Raw genomic sequence first — 17,312 nt, forward strand, 5'->3', positions numbered from 1 at the left:
AGGTGGAATCAGCAACAGGTGTTCTCACCTGTAACGGAGTGGCTATGTGTTAGTGCAACTGCCAAGCTTTTAAATCAGCTTCTTCCCATTAAATGATAAAAGGCTGTATTTTTATCTACTAGACATACTGACATACAATTCTACAGTTTGAGGCGTGCCTATGAGGAAGATGTGTTCACCAAGGCAAATTCCCAAATTAAGGAAATTTATAGGATAGGGAATGTCATGTATTCATGTATCTCTTAGGTCAGAATGCTTAATAATTGTATTACTAATTAGGTCAAACATTTTAAATTAGTCAGCCCTCTGTATCTGTGGGTTCCATATCCATGGATTGAACCAACGGCAGAAGGAAAATATTTCAAAAAAAAAATTGCAACTAAACAGGCACTTTTTTTGTTATTTTCCTCTGAACAATACAGTACAAGTATATACATAGCATTTACAGTGAATTAGGTATTATCATCTAGAGATGATTTAAAGTAAACAGGAGGATGTGAATGTTATATGCAAATACTATGCCATTTTATATCTGGGACTTGGGCATCTGTAGATTTTGGTGCCTGAGGTGGGTCCTGGAACCAATCCCTCATGGATACCAAGGGATGACTGTACTAATGAATCTCATTTATTACCTGACACATGTAAATTTAAACATAAGAGAATGCAACAAGTTATTTGAACCTGAATGCAGAGAATAAATACTTTATTAACTGATTACAGTTGAAAGTCACAAACAAAAAAGGGGGTATATTAAGGCAAAGCCATATATATATATGTATAGACAAATCCAAAGATTGTTACCTCTTTACATTTGAATAACCTCTGCATTTTTCTTTTACACATTTAAGCAGTGTGCTTTCTTTTCTTCTCAGTTAAAGAAACACCTTGGCCAGTATTTCTAAATCATATTTTGGTGACAACTTACAGGATCAGTGGTGACTGAGACAATGACTAGTGTATCAAACGCTATCTGATAGTTTTCTTAGCATATTTCGTGTGTGGTGGTACATTTATTTTGGTGTGCAAAATCTGACAACTGACGATTTTTCTCTGTCAGCAAAACTAACACATTTTTAAAAATGATTTTAATGGTTATAACTAAAATAAGCTTAGACTTCCAAGTCAGTCAATGCCCAAATTGCATGTTTTCTGCCCTTCCCCTAAACCCTTTTACGTTTTAAATAGCCTTTAGAATACGATCACATGGTTGTATTTCAGATCTAAAAGTTTTGAGATTTTCAAAATCAAAAATTACTTCCTTATGCAAAATGGCAATGCAAACAGCAATCCTACATAATGTAGAATCATTTTTCTTCTGTATAGCTCCTTCTAAAAAATGGGCAACCACACACACACACTCACACACAAAAGACATAAATTTAGTCCATCTGAAGAAGCACTCCAGCTTTCTAATTCCACTTTTGAAGGAAAAGGCAGAGGCATGTTTACATTATCCCAGAAAACTGAATAAATGGCTTTATTTGGTATCTTCAAGAAGCTTCTCCTTCCGTAGGAGATGTAGGTGTTGTGGGAGAAACTGTAACTGGTTTTCGTGTAATTCTATCTAGTTCCGCATGAACATCTAAGACAGGCTTCTGGCCTACATTGAAGAAAAAGAAAACAAACAAGATTTAGATATAAGTGAAAGTATCATTTTCACCAATATCTCTTCATTTAAAAATTGCTAACACTTTCATTAACTTTATTTAGCACACTAAATTATATAAACAACCCTTAATTTAAAAATTTCAAGCCAGATGTGGTGGCTCACGCCTGTAATCTCAGCACTTTGGGAGGACAAGGTGGGAGGATCACTTCAAGTGAGGAGTTCGAGACCAGCCTGGCCAACATGGTGAAACCCTGCTGTAATCCCAGCTACTCAGGAGGCTGAGGCAGGAGAACTGCTTGAACCCGGGAGGTAGAGGTTGCAGTGAGCTGAGATCACACCACTGCACTCCAGCCTGGGCAACAGAGTGAGACTCTGTCTAAAAAATAAAAACTAAAATAAATATACATTTCAAGAAAAAACAAATTCCCTCATTTTAAATTGTGGATCTGTTACCAAATGGAGTTAAAACAGGCACCTGTCATTTAACCTCAGAAAGGTGTTTTTTTGTTTGTTTGTTTGTTTTTGTTTTTTTTTTTAAGGCACAGGACAATAAGAATAGTAAAACAGAAAATAGCAACAAAAATTTAGCATCTAGAGAAGATGATGAGTGGTAACAACAGATGACAATAAAAATGTGGCAAGGATACGGAGAAACATACTTTCTAACCTGCTGATGACTATTTAAAATGATAACAGCATTTTGGAAAACATTTTGGCAGTTCTTCAAAACCTTTGTTTAAACCGAGTTACTACACAACCCAGTAATTCCACTTAGGTACTTACCCAAGAGAATTACAAACAAATATCCACACAAAAATGGATGTTCAAAGCAGCACCATATTAATAATAGTCAAAAAGTAGATGAAACTCAGATGTCCATCACCCAGTAAATGGATAAATGAAATGTGGTATAGTCATATAATGAAATATTATTCAGCAATTAAAAAGGAATGAAGGCTGGGTGTGGTGGCTCATGCCTGTAATCCCAATACTTTGGGAGGCTGAGGTGGGCAGATCACTTGAGGCCAGGAGTTTGAGACCAGCCTGGCCAACATGGTGAAACACCATCTCTACTAAAAATACAAAAATTAGCTGCGCATGGAGGCAGGTGCCTGTGATCCCAGCTACTCGGGAGGCCGGGGCAGGAGACTCACTTGAACCCTGGAGGCAGAGGCTGCAGTATCACGCCACTGCACTCCAGCCTGGGCTATTTCTTTTTCTCAAAAAAGAAAAAAAAAAAAAGAAATGAAGTATTGATACATATCACAACATGTATGACTTTCAAAAACATTTGTTAAAGTCATACATTGTATAACTCCATTTACATGAAATGTCCAGATAGGCAAATCCACAGAAGAAAGACAGAAGATTCGAGGTTTCTTTTGGGGAGATAAAAATGTTCTAAAATCAGATTATGGTGATGGCCTGCCCAACTTAGTAAAGATACCAAAACCACAGAATTATGCATCAGTGAACTAACTTCATTATATCTCAATAAAGCTGTTATTTTAAAAAAGTGACTTGCTCCCCATACGCATACCTGACTTTTTGGCGGATGGTGGTAAACCACTGCTTCCACCTCCAGCCCCACCTGCAGGGCTACCACCACTCACACCAGGGCCTCCTGGAGAGCCCGTCTTTTTACTCAACAAACTGTTGAAGAAATTTGCCAGAACGCCTTCACTTGTAGCTCCAGCTATAAAAAACAAAAAACAAAAAGCTTTAGTCAAAACATAAGATTTTTCCATAAATTATTATTATAGTAATCACACACAGAAAATGAATAAACTTAAAATTTAAGAGTTTTATATTCCAAATTCAAGTCTAGCTTGATCTTTTGATGCTGAGTAATTTCTTTAATGAGTAAACTTTAAGAGTGTAATTATTTAAAAATTAGAATGTTATTTTTAAAAGGCCAAAGGTATTTTAAACAAAAAGATGTTATATACTAATATATATCTCCCTTTTGAAAAGAATTCTTTAAAAATAGAACTGTTGAGAAATTGCCTCAAATATTAGGTATCCTACATGAAAACCGGTAGAAGTTCCCAGAGACAAATGGGCAAATGATAGCAATAAACAATTCACAGAAGAGAAACAAAAATAGAAAGAAAATACTAGGGGAAAAACTCTTATTAGGTAGTATTTAAAGCATGTTAATTAGGTTGTGGTAAAACTGCAGCACTCAATGTTGACGATTGAACAATCCATTTGAAAAAATATTATCCAAAGGCATAAAAACATAAACTCTTTGACGTACTAATCCCACTTATGGCAATTGTTCCTACAGAAATAACTATTATGCATATAGTTTTTTTATTTATGTTAATTGCAGATTACCTACTATAGTGTAAATTGTGAATTTCTTCAATGATCTACCAGGAAAGTGATTAAATATAACAAAACTTCTATCATGTAAATGATACATCACAAATACACTGTAAAATGGTTTACAATCTGGTTAAATTAACTATGAGATTATATGTCCATAGAGACAAAGCCTAAAAGATATTGCACAAGAATGAAAATAGTTATGGCAAAAGGTGAAATTTTAGATTTCTATCGTAAAATGTATCATCTTGTTATCTCCTAAAAAGAGATGTACCTTTCATGTTTGGATCAATTTTTTTTGACCCAGCAGGGATGGGTGATACGCTGGCAACATTAGATGATACAGATCTATTTGGTGTTCGCGGGGAGCCTCCTGGGACTCTTGGTGAGGCATCCTATGTAAAAATAGGAAAATACAATTATAAAAACCTGAAACTTTCATTTTCACAAAAGTTATTATTGTAAAAAGAAATTACTTTGCAACTATCCCCTGTTCTGCTGGTACTTTTATAATGCAAGCCATTGACAAAATTGTTAGCAATCCTGTCCTCATTATTAGAGAATGCCAGACAGAGGCTCATTACATTTCAACATACTAATTTTCCTTTCATAGAAAATAAAGAACATATTGACTGATGATGTATAGTTACAAGCTTGGGAGTCAGATTTGGTTTCCAATCTGGACTTGTATTCTTCTAGCTTTATAATCAGGCAAGCCACAATGTCCTCCCTAAGGCTCCCATTTCCTCATCTGCAAAATGGGGCTAATAACAGTCCTGTCTCATAAGGTGGTTGTGAGAATTTGTAAAATGACACATAAACGGCTGAGTATTGACACACAACAAATGTTACAAATAGATCTTTACACTTTTAAAATCTCACAAATTACAGAAGAATTCTGAATTCAAGTTTGTATCAAAGCACACGCATATGAAATATGTACATAATTAAGAAAAAAGAACTAAAATAATATGTACTGCATTTTTAGCATTTTGTCAAAATTTGTAATACTGACCACAGGCCTTCCAGCTGCAGTTGGTGGCTGCTTTGCTAAAAGGGACTGAAAAAAACCAAAATAATCCTAGTTTAGACATTCATAGCATATACTGGTGTATTTTTAAAGAAAATACACACAACAACAGTTTACTCATTAACCATACTAAGTCTGCTTCTGATATAATTTCATACCTGTAGCTTCATAAGAAACACTTGATCATCTTCTGCCATAATTTCCTTCTCATGTACAAACTGAAATGAGCAATGCACAAAGGAGCAAGTTTAATATATTATGCTAACACCATTAGTAACTTATTCTCTAGATTAGACTAATTAAAAAACAGTTCAAGAATTTGAACATTACCTATACTATATTTACGTTCACATGTGTGAGCTGCCCTACCCAGCCCTCCAGCAGAGATGTCCAGTAACTAGCTACAGTTCTAGAAATGTTCTGTATCTCTGCTGTTCAGTATGGCAGTCACTAGCCACCAGTGGCTACTCAGCACTTGAAATGTGGCTAGTGTTACTAAGGAATTGATTTTTAATTTTATCTAATTTTACATTTAAAAGGCATATGAGGCAAGTGGCTACTGTGTTGAACAGCACAACCCTAGAGTCACAAGCATATTAATCATGCTCACAAAATTTGCTAAACAGCAGTTGCGGTGTTTTAAAAGGGCCAGTAATATCCTAGTTAAGTGAAATGCAACTTGTCCCTTGTTTCTCTGAAATAAAAATATAATGGCTATTCTATGAGCTGAGTAATTAGGAAAAGGAATTACAAAGTCTCCTGCTTCTATTCTTGCTGTATAACACATACCCAATCTATTCTCTTCCCAGGAGCCAGTGATTCTTTTAAAAGGTTAAGTCAGATTATATCACTCCCCTGCTCAAATTCTCAATCGCTTTCCATCTAACTCAGAATGAAATCTCAAGTCCTTACTGTAGCCTAATGTTAAAGACCCACAATAACTTAATTCTGCCTCTCATCTCCTAGCACTCTAACCTTCCTCACAGCTCTTTCCTGCTCTGTCTTCCTCATACATTTCTGCTTCAGGGCATGTGCACTTTTAGTTCCCTCTGCTTTCAGCATTCTCCCCTCTTTATCAAAGACCTTCCCCCAGCGTTCATAAACAGCATGCCTCACAGCCCAGTCCCCTCGCTTACTCTCCCTACACCCTGCTTTATTTCTGTAGCACTTATCACTACTTGACAGGTGTCTATGTATTGGTTTATTATATGTATCACTCTCCTTCCCATTTAGCACTTAGAACCTAAACAGAGCCCGAGGTGATACTCAATAAATATTTGTGGAATGAATAAAAGAAAAAGATAAATTAAAAAAGCACAATCTGTTGGTAAAAGAATGCAAAATATTTTTGCTCTTTTATTTTTATGTATGCATTTATTTTAATAAATATCCAAACCAAATACCACACCAACTGATTTTTCATTTGACCTTTTCGTTTTTTCTTTTTTTGGAGTCTCACTCTGTCGCCCAGGATGGAGTGCAATGGTGCCATCTCAGCTCACTGCAAGCTCCGCCTCCCAAGTTGAAGCGATTCTCGTGCCTCCGCCTCCCAGGTAGCCGGGATCACAAGCACGCGTCACCACGCCTGGCTAATTTTTGTATTTTTAGTAGAGACAGGGTTTCACTGTGTTGGTCAGGCTGGTCTCGAACTCCTGACCTCGTGATCCGCCCACTTTGGCCTCCCAAAGGGCTGGGATTACAGGTGTGAGCCAGTGCGCCCGGCTGACCTTTTCTTATTACTAACAATAACCCACGAACAGAAGATGGATGCTTTATATTATGAGTGGATTCTGAAGACTCTAAATCAAAATTATTTTTTCTTGATACATATGTCAAGATTAAAGTCAGTCAGTGAGAAGTACTACAAGTTGAGTATCCTTCATCCGAAATGCTTGCGACCAGAAGTGGAAGTGTTTCAGATTGCTGAATATTTGCATTAATACTTATCAGTTCAGCATCCGTAATCTGAAAATCCAAAACGTTTCAATTAGCACTTCCTTTTGAGAGTCATGTTGGTGCTCAAAGTGTTTCAGATTTTTGAGCATTTTGGATTTTCAGATTAGGGATAGTCTATTTATGCAAATACTTGTTTTTATAGAGCTTTCAGAAACATCTCTATCTATAGAACACTATACACTGCTTAACATGAAATCAAGATATAGGAAAGCAGTGTATCTTCTGGGATCTGATTTAATAGATAGTTAGAGTTAAGACTAAAACTGGGCCGGGCGCAGTGACTCACACCTGTAATCCCAGCACTTTGGGAGGCCGAGGGAGGCGGATCACTTGAGGTTAGGAGTTCGAGACCAGCCTGGCCAACATGGTGAAACCCGCCTCTACAAAAATACAAAAAAAATTAGCTGGACAAGATGGTGGGTGCCTGTAATCCCAGTTACTTGGGAGGCTGAGGCGACAGAATCGCTTGAACCTGGGAGACAGAGGTTGCAGTGAGCTGAGATCATGCCATTTCACTCCAGGTTGAGCAACACAGCGAGACTCCATCTCAAAAAAAAAAAAAAAAAAAACTAAACTAAAACAATATAGAAAATTGCAAGTTCGGCCGGGCGCGGTGGCTCAAGCCTGTAATCCCAGCACTTTGGGAGGCTGAGACGGGCGGATCACGAGGTCAGGAGATCGAGACCATCCTGGCTAACACGGTGAAACCCCGTCTCTACTAAAAAATACAAAAAACTAGCCGGGCGAGGTGGCGGGCGCCTATGGTCCCAGCTACTCGGGAGGCTGAGGCAGGAGAACGGCGTAAACCCGGGAGGCGGAGCTTGCAGTGAGCTGAGATCCGGCCACTGCACTCCAGCCTGGGCGACAGAGCGAGACTCCGTCTCAAAAAAAAAAAAAAAAAAAAAAAAAAAAGAAAATTGCAAGTTCTCGGATAGCTGTCAGCTAATGTGGGTAACTAACTGGAGAGAAGATCCAAGACCTGCCTCAAAAGATAGAACCAACAGAATTATTCTAGCAATGTCTTCTTGGCTCTTGGCCAAGCTCTAGGTTGGAAAGTTCATGGCTTCTACCTATTCAAACTCTGTAAGATCCACATATTCACTCATGCCAATCTCTGATTTCCAAGGCACTATATTAGAATATGGATTCTGCACTAACAATTGCTAATATAAATATGCCAAGGGCAAAGATTTAATCAGCTGAATAGCTGATGTATATTTTGCTAAAACAAATCCTTATGTAAATAAACCGTACATTAGAAACACACCCAAATTATACTTAGAAAGCCTCCAGATGGAAAAAGGACATTTTTGCCTTTCTACCTTCAATCTTAAAGTACGGACTTCCCCTCAGTCTAAAGTCTAAATATTGAAATTATTTACTAAATCGGTTACCTTTCGAACAGGTGGTTTAGTTATGATGTCTTCAAAATTATCTTCTGCTTTTAATGTTTGAAAATTTTCATGTAATATTCCTATTTTCTTATCATTATCCCACCCTGCTGGACTGGAAAGAAATACATATGGTAAATTCTCAAGCATTTATATAGTCATTCTTTCATTCAGTCCAAGATCATGTAAAAGGAACACTTTTATGAAGTCAATTTGAACAATTATGGAAAACGAATTAGCTTTTTATTATGATGTCCATGTTTTACTAATTTCTATTTAAAATGAAATCCTGGGCAACATGCCAAAACCCCATCTCTACAAAAAATACAAAAGGAAAAGAATTAGCTGGGCATGCATGATGACGTACACCTGTAGTCCCGGCTACTTGGGAGGAGGCTGAGAGAGAACTGCTTGAGCCTGGGAAGTAGGGGCTGAAGTGAGCCGAGATTGTGCCATTGCATTCCAGGATGGGCAACAGGAGTGAGACCCTGTCTCAAAAAAGATTATCAACATTACAAATGTCATTGGTGTTAACTTGGGGGAAGGGGGCAGTAATTATTACCTCCTAATTTTATACTGTTACCTTCTTTTTTTTTTAAGACAGAGTCTTGCTTTGTTGCCCAGGTTGGAGCACAGTGGCTCAACCATGGCTCACTGCAGCCTCCGTCTCCCAGGCTCAAGTGATCCTCCCACCTCAGCCTCCCAAGTAGCTGAACCACAGGTGCGTACCACCACACCTGGCTGATTTTTAAATTTTTGGTAGATATGGGGTCTCACGATGTTGCTCAGGCTAGTCTTGGGCGCTTGGGCTCAAATAATCCTTCCACCTCAGCCTCCCAAAGTGCTGGGATTTTAGGCACGAGCCACTGCGCCTGGACTATTCAGGTAACTTTTTCTTCTTTTCTCTCTTTTTTTTTTGAAATGGAGTCTCGCTCTGTCACCTAGGCGGGAGTGAAGTGGTGCAATTTCGGTTCACTGCAACTTCTGCCTCCCAGGTTCAAGTAATTCTTGGGCCTCAGCCTCCCAAGTAGCTGGGACTACAGGTGTGCACCACCACACCTGGGTTAATTTTTGTATTTTTTTATTAGAGAGGGGGTTTCGCCATCTTGGCCAGGCTTGTCTCGAACTCCTGACCTCAGGTGATCCGCTCTTGGCCTCCCAAAGTGCTGGGTATTAGAAGCGTGAGCCACCGTGCTCGGCCACGTAACTTTTTAAAAGCATGTCTAGATCACATATTTGGCCATTTATCTATCATAATCAATTAAAGAATAAGCAGATACAATACACTAATATAGGCACCCAGTAGACAGTTTAGCTGTAAATAGTAAAAACTTTTGAAAAAGGGCTCAGGCCAGCAGTAAATCTAAAAGGCAATAATAGATAAATCAAGACAGGTTATAAACAAAAACCAATCTAGGAACAGACAGATTCTCACTTACTCATCATGGAAAGGTCTATTGGTCCCAACTCAAAACTGAAAATAACGATTCACCATCAAATAGTAGCAATAATACATGATAAAATTATATATTTAAGAGTGTACTTACATAAATACTGCATCCTTTTCCACAACAACAGCAGGAATCTTATAGGGAAATCCATATAGTTTCTGAACGATGTATTTATATACTAAGTCTATATTTTTGTTTTCTTTTACTGAAGTGTAAATAAGTGCTGCACCATCTGGATAATATGGTTAAAGAAAATTCTGGACAAATGTCATGAGCAAATACCATAAAATTCTGTGTTTTCAGCTTAACTTTTATTTCTATGCATTTTAGTTTCAGAAATAACTCTAAAGGTATATTATATGGTAATCAAGAACTTCAAAAGTAAAAAATACTACCTTCATATGGGCTACAACTGATAAAAGAATTTTTACATAATCAATTTAACTTAGGAAAGTAGAAGTCTCATTAAGAAAAGAAGTAAAGGTAAATCTAGAAATACTGACACTACTACTACTTCTATATTTAAAGCACATGAAAGGACAATTTTTATGACTTTAACTTTCCTAAACTTCATGGAGGGAATATTACTTATCAACAGCTGTTTTGTGTGCCTTTTCAACAGAAACAGTATATAACAGTGCCTCTTTGTAGTTTTTACTAAACCCAGGAATTAAGAATTCAGGGATAAGGCTCAGGACACTCATTGCAGAGGGCAAAAGAAACCCAATGTTGAAAGGTGAACCAGCAGGTACCAATTAGGAAGCTTTCAGGAATAACCCAAGGCAAAAGCACATTTCATGACAAAACCTGAAATCACACAACCTCACATGAAGATGACCTTTTATCCAAAAGACACAGTGGATGTAAATACTAAGACATACACGGACAATGTGACCACTGATCACTGATGGGTTCAGAGTGGCTACCAGAAATTCTATGACGACCCACATTCTAGCACTGGCCCTTGTTTCTCCAAGGGAGATGGTGACCTAGGCCAACGGGGAAATGCTGGGAGAACAGTCTAACTTCTTTTTTTTTTTTTTTTTTTGAGACAGAGTCTCGCTCTGTCGCCCAGGCTGGAGTGCGGTGGCCGGATCGCAGCTCACTGCAAGCTCTGCCTCCGGGGTTTATGCCATTCTCCTGCCTCAACCTCCCGAGTAGCTGGGACTACAGGCACCTGCCACCTCGCCCGGCTAGTTTTTTTGTATTTTTTAGTAGAGACGGGGTTTCACCGTGTTAGCCAGGATGGTCTCGATCTCCTGACCTCGTGATCCGCCCGTCTCGGCCTCCCAAAGTGCCGGGATTACAGGCTTGAGCCACCGCACCCGGCCTCAGTCTAACTTCTTAACTGGGATACTCATATTTTCTGGGACATGACCTGAGGCTTATGAACCTAAAAGCAGTATTGCTAAATACAACTTACTAAACTTACTTTGATATGAAACTTTAACATGGTAGAGACAAACATAATCTTAGGCAAAAGTTTAACTGTATGAACTTTGCATTAATGACCTTCCCCACAACGAAAACCAAATTACGGTAATTTGGAAGATTTCTGTAACTGAAAAACTTACATTGCAATTAAAACTAATAAAAGTGATTTTGAACTGTCACTGTCTGTCACTGATAAATACATACCTCACTATTTTGAGATGACTTCTCACATTTTGTAATCTTTTAAAATCAACTGGCTCTAATGGTCTCTATTTTGGTAGAAAGCTTCCTTTCCGATTACATTTCTGTATTTACATTACTATTATTGTTATTTTTTTTGACGGAGTCTTGCTCTGTCACCCAGGCTGGAGTACAGTGGCATGATCTCTGCTCACTGTAAGCTCTGCCTCCCAGGTTCACACTATTCTCCTGCCTCAGCCTCCCGAGTAGCTGGGACTACAGGTGCCCACCACTTCACCCAGCTAATTTTTTGTATTTTTAGTAGAGACAGGGTTTCACCATGTTAGCCAGGATGGTCTCGATCTCCTGACCTCGTGATCCGCCCACCTCGGCCTCCCAAAGTGCTGGGATTACAGGCATGAGCCACCGCGCCTGGCCCTGTATTTACATTTTTAAGTATAGCATTAAATAAATGATTAAAGAGACTGTTTATTCTCAAATTTTCTAATCCCTAAAGATAACATTAAAAAAGGGATATAGATACCTACACTACAATTACTCCCACTTTTTATTTTATTTCTGAAGACATTTTGGTAGACTAGTATCCTTTAACTCAACCAACTTAGCCATTTGGTGACAAAAGAGGCCCATAAAGAGAAAGAACAGAAGGGAAAACGGGAAAGGGAAACTATCAGTGTCAAGTGATCTTACTCAGGCTTTCTATAAGAGGTCTTTAAATTAAATGCCCACTAATGAAAATGATTTATAAATTGTAGACACTATAAACATGTGTGTATTACTCATTACTATCTATTCCTAATACCATTTCATTACGTTTCAGACTCAAAAGCTTTGGCTGGGGAATGCAACTGCAAAATATCTGATCCAAGAGGGTTGGTGAGTTTACTCTTCAGTGTATTCAGGTGTTAACTAAGTTTTCAACAGTAAAGTCTCTAAAAAGTATTCACTGTTAACTTTCATTTTCTCCCTCTTTTAGATGTAATTATTACTCACTGGCTTACCTAATCCTTGCAATCTAGATTAACAAGACTTTCTATTATAGATTTTTCAGGAAGGTTTCTAAAGTATAGATGATTCTCCAGCCTCCCTTTGGAATACTCTAATCCAATATGTCTAGATAGGCAGAGCCAGATTTTGAAACCACTGTTAGGCTATATGTGGAGAAGATGACAACACACTAAATAAATTACAAATGAAAACACAAAAAACGTAATATTGACTTTGCCCTACCACCCACCAACAAATACAGTTTTTAAATCAGATCTGTTCATACAGCTTACTAGACTTTTCCGCATACAATTGATAATTATTTTTCTTAAGCATACTTTAAACACAGCAAATAAAAGTAATATACTTCAATATTTGCTTTTCTATCTCGAAATATCCAAATATAAATAATTTGGGAATTAAAATGAAATTTCCAACCAGAGGCAGAAGGAGAATGTTTACAGAATTTCTCAAGTCCATCAATTTAATTCTTTTAACTTTAAAAAACAAAAAAAGGTAAAGTGGTACACTGAATCAATAAATGTATTTAAAAGGATACACTGTAAACAAAACTTCCGGATATGTGACTGAATAAAATCAAAATGTTCATCTCTGTAGTCATGTTCTTTCTCCAATACACTAATGGCATCACACTGTTAAGTTAAAATAATTAATAATACATTTAAAATAATCAAAACTAAATATAGTAATTTAAACAGTTCAATTCTGGACAGGGGAACATCATAAAAGTACCACTCTGATATGGTAAATGAACAGCAGGACACAGAATACCAAGTACTCTATGAACTTTTAGTTGGAGGGACTAATGGATAATTTTATCTTTTTAAAAAGCATTAACTTCTATGTTAATGTTCTGGTCAGAACACCAAAGAGAAAGTTTTAGTACATACGGGAAGGAAGAATAACAAGCCTAGCGTGTTCTAAGAAATCATACTTGCTAACTCAACTACTTATATAACCTGGAACAAAGTTTTAAAAGATCTAACATCCATTTTAGTTTTATAAAACACTTCTGCATATCCAGGGAGTCTCTACTTCTCACCATTTCTTCTTTGCTCCTGTGTTTATCTGATAATTCTCAAGTGACCTTAATTTCTTTTCTGGTGCTTTTATTCACTCTTATTACAATCTCACTAATAACAAAATAAGGAAATTACAACTGATTTTTGAAATGCCACCCGTACAATCAATGAGACAATCCTGAATGCTGCTTGCTACAGAAAAATGCTAAGAAAAATACAAAGAAGTCATGTTCAAACATCACAACATCCAAATAATTTCACCAAAACACTTCTGAATTGAAGGTGTAAAATATAAAAATAAACATTTAATAATGGTCATTATACCCAATATTAGTTTTGGGTTAAATTTGCTATGTATTTTTTTGTTACATATATATATATGCACACACACACTATATATATACACACACACACATATATATATACATAAAATAAATTAACAACAACCAAAAAAAACCTAACAGGGTGCAGTGGTATGCACCTGTACTACTTTGGAGGGTGAGGGGGGAGGATTAAGCCTAGGAGTTCAAGGCTAGCTGCGCAACATAGCAAAACTCTCCATAAAGATGAAAATAAAAACATATATACGGCACAGAACAGAGTCTCATTACATAATTATAATGAGCATTTCATTGCCCACTTTATCAAATACAGTGATTTCAAATGATTAAAACTAATTGTTATACTTTGACTTAATGACACTTTTGGAAAGGCATGGTGGTTTAGTATTAAATAAAAATATTTTAAGGCTGGGTGCCGTGGCTCACGCCTGTAATCCCAGCACTTTGGGAGGCCAAGGCGGGCGGATCACGAGGTCAGGAGATCGACACCATCCTGGCTAACACGGTGAAACCCCATCTCTACTAAAAATACAAAAAAACTAGCCGGGCGTGGTGGTGGGGGCTGTAGTCTCAGCTACTCGGGAGGCTGAGGCAGGAGAATGGCGTGAACCCGGGAGGTGGAGCTTGCCGTGAGCCAAGATGGCGCCACTGCACTCCAGCCTGGGCGACTGAGCAAGATTCCATATCAAAAATAAAATAAAATAAAAATATTTTAACTGAAATCAGAGGATCTGGACTTAAGACAAGAAACTTAGTCTCTCTGAAATCTCCATTTCTGGAGTCTTTAAACTGATGGCGTTGAACCACCATACTTCTCTCCCTTTGGAAACACATACTTCCCCATACCCCAACACATTTTAAAAGTTCATAAACTGAAATACATCCAATAGTGTCTTAGATTTTATGAAATACAGTAGATGATCTCTTCTGGTGTGAAAATGTTATGACTCTATGACTCACTTGATACTGATTCCGAACCCTTTAAGCTTAACATTTTTCTTTTGGAAAATAAGACTGCTTTTCATAAGGCAAGTAGTGCTGTAAAATGGAACCAACTTCCAGGAAACAAACAGCTCCTCACCAACCAAAACAAAATAAAAAACAAATCACATAGAAGGATTTCAGTGTGAGATTTTAAGACACTGTTTTACAGAAAAGGTGTACGTGACAACTATATCAGAACCACCACTTGAAATCAGATGGCAGATTTTTAACTTAATTATTTTAAATGCTGTCACACCATTCCTTTGTTATGGATCATTTTTTTTTTTTTTTGAGACGGAGTCTCGCTCTGTCGCCCAGGCTAGAGTGCAGTGGCTGGATCTCAGCTCACCGCAAGCTCCGCCTCCCGGGTTTACACCATTCTCCTGCCTCAGCCTCCCGAGTAGCTGGGACTACAGGCGCCCGCCACCTCGCCCGGCTAGTTTTTGTATTTTTTAGTAGAGACGGGGTTTCACCGTGTTAGCCAGGATGGTCTCGATCTCCTGACCTCGTGATCCGCCCGTCTCGGCCTCCCAAAGTGCTGGGATTACAGGCTTGAGCCACCGCGCCCGGCCGGATCATTTTTGTAGTAAAGTAAAACCTAAGGTAGGTTTTAAATATTTTAATCAATTTTACTCCAACAATGAATAAATTCTATACCCTCTTTTAATTTTATATGTGCAAATTTTACATATTAAAAAGCATTAATTTCAGGTCTGAAAAGGACTTACGTTCTGTCATTTTCTTAACTATTCCATGACTTACAAACAGGAAAAACACACACTCAGGACCAAGCGGGGAGAATATGAACTTGATCTTTTTTCTATCATTATTATTATTATTATTATTATTATTCGAGACAGAGTCTCACTCTGTCACCCAGGCTGGAGTGCAGTGGTACGATCTCAGCTCACTGCAAGCTCTGCCTCCCAGGTTCACACCATTCTCCTGCCTCAGTCTCCCAAGTAGCTGGCACTACAGGCGCCCGCCACCACGCCCGGCTAATTTTTTGTATTTTTAGTAGAGATGGGGTTTCACTATGTTAGCCAGGATGGTCTCAATCTCCTGACCTCATGATCCGCCCGCCTCAGCCTCCCAAAGTGCTGGGATTACAGGCGTGAGCCACCGCGCCCGGCTGATCTATTAAGTATTTTTTAATTAATTATTTATTTATTTTTGAGACAGAGTCTCGCTCTGTCGCCCAGGTTGGAGTGCAGTGGCGCGATCTCAGTTCACTGCAAGCTCCGCCTTCCCAGGTTCATGCCATTCTCCTGCTTCAGCCTCCCGAGCAGCTGGGACTATAGGCACCCGCCACCACACCCAGCTAATTTTTTTGTATTTTTTTTAGTAGAGGAGGGGTTTCACCGTTTTAGCCAGGATGGTCTCCATCTCCTGACCTCATGATCCACCCGCCTCAGCCTCCCAAAGTGCTGGGATTACAGGCTTGAGCCACCACACCTGGCCCTCTATTAATTATTTTTAAAGGAAACTTAATTTTATTACAAAACATATACAGTGAAATAACCAATAATATAATTTTGATAATAGTGATCCTATCAGAACTTTTTTAAAAACCAGAAACACTTGATAACTGCATGTCAACTTCATATAATGAGCACTGCTACATGTTTAAAAGTCTATTTTAAGTACATAATCCTCTGATATTAGAGAACATATAAAAATTCAATGTTGAGGCTGGGCACAGTGGCTCACACCTGTAATCCCAGCACTTCGGGAGGCCAAGGTGGGTGGATCATCTGAGGTCAAGAGTTTGAGACCAGCCTGGCCAACGCGGTGAAAGCCCATCTCTACTAAAAATACAAAAAATTAGCTGGGAGTGGTGGTGGGCACCTGTAATCCCAGCTACTGGGGAGGCTGAGGCAGGAGACTGCTTGAACCTGGGAAGCGGAGGTTGCAGTGAGCCAAGATTGTGCCATTGTGCTCCAGCCTGGGCAACAAGGGCAAAATTCCGTCTCAAAAAAAAAAATGTTGAAAAACAAGTTTATAAAAACCAATAAACTATCATTTTACCTGTAATTATTTCTATTAAACTGACTGATCATACAATGAAGTTCCATGGGAATTATGAAAATGATATTCAATCATGAGGATTTGAAATAACATTTTCTTTCACAGAAACTATAATTAAGACCACAAAAGCAACAGTTAATATCATTCAATACTTTAAACTATTATTTGTTAACAAAAAATCATCTAGGAGAACTAATGTGTTAACTCCAAAAAACCTGGAAAACAAAACAGTTGTTCATCCTCAGTGAATATCAGTAGTAGAATCCCTAGGAAGCAAACTAACCTTTGTGCAAACTACTAGTACTGGAATGCCCAAGTTATGTGTAAGTGTATCCGCACCCAGAGGTAAAACTACACTGTCATCTTTGTCCTCTTGTGACGCAGTATTTCTTCTCTGGGGAGAAGCTGGGAAGTCTTCTCCTGGTTCTACATATTCTTGGAAGTCTCTAATCACTGAAAATCAAATAAACACAATTTAGAAATTGCTTTATTTCAGCAGGTAACTTTTCTTGCCATAATTTAA

General features: G+C 38.1%; 1 protein-coding gene across 1 annotated transcript in view; it reads right to left on the minus strand.

Annotated features, from left to right (window-relative positions):
• Nucleotides 1–677: 677 nt before the first annotated feature.
• The window catches only part of DYNC1LI1 (dynein cytoplasmic 1 light intermediate chain 1), a 51,243-nt gene continuing 34,608 nt past the window's right edge, over nt 678–17,312 (minus strand). The window contains exons 5-13 of the mRNA XM_033212899.1: nt 17,073–17,242; nt 12,953–13,046; nt 9,868–10,003; nt 8,324–8,435; nt 5,132–5,191; nt 4,959–5,003; nt 4,218–4,338; nt 3,153–3,308; nt 678–1,603 (exon numbers count right to left, since the gene is read on the minus strand). Of these exons, the coding sequence (XP_033068790.1) occupies nt 1,494–1,603; nt 3,153–3,308; nt 4,218–4,338; nt 4,959–5,003; nt 5,132–5,191; nt 8,324–8,435; nt 9,868–10,003; nt 12,953–13,046; nt 17,073–17,242 (1,004 nt within the window). The 3' untranslated portion in view covers nt 678–1,493. The remainder of the gene's footprint in view (nt 1,604–3,152; nt 3,309–4,217; nt 4,339–4,958; nt 5,004–5,131; nt 5,192–8,323; nt 8,436–9,867; nt 10,004–12,952; nt 13,047–17,072; nt 17,243–17,312) is intronic.

This window comes from Trachypithecus francoisi, unplaced genomic scaffold (assembly GCF_009764315.1).
Source record: "Trachypithecus francoisi isolate TF-2019V2 unplaced genomic scaffold, Tfra_2.0 Lachesis_group0, whole genome shotgun sequence".
NCBI lineage: Eukaryota > Metazoa > Chordata > Mammalia > Primates > Cercopithecidae > Trachypithecus > Trachypithecus francoisi.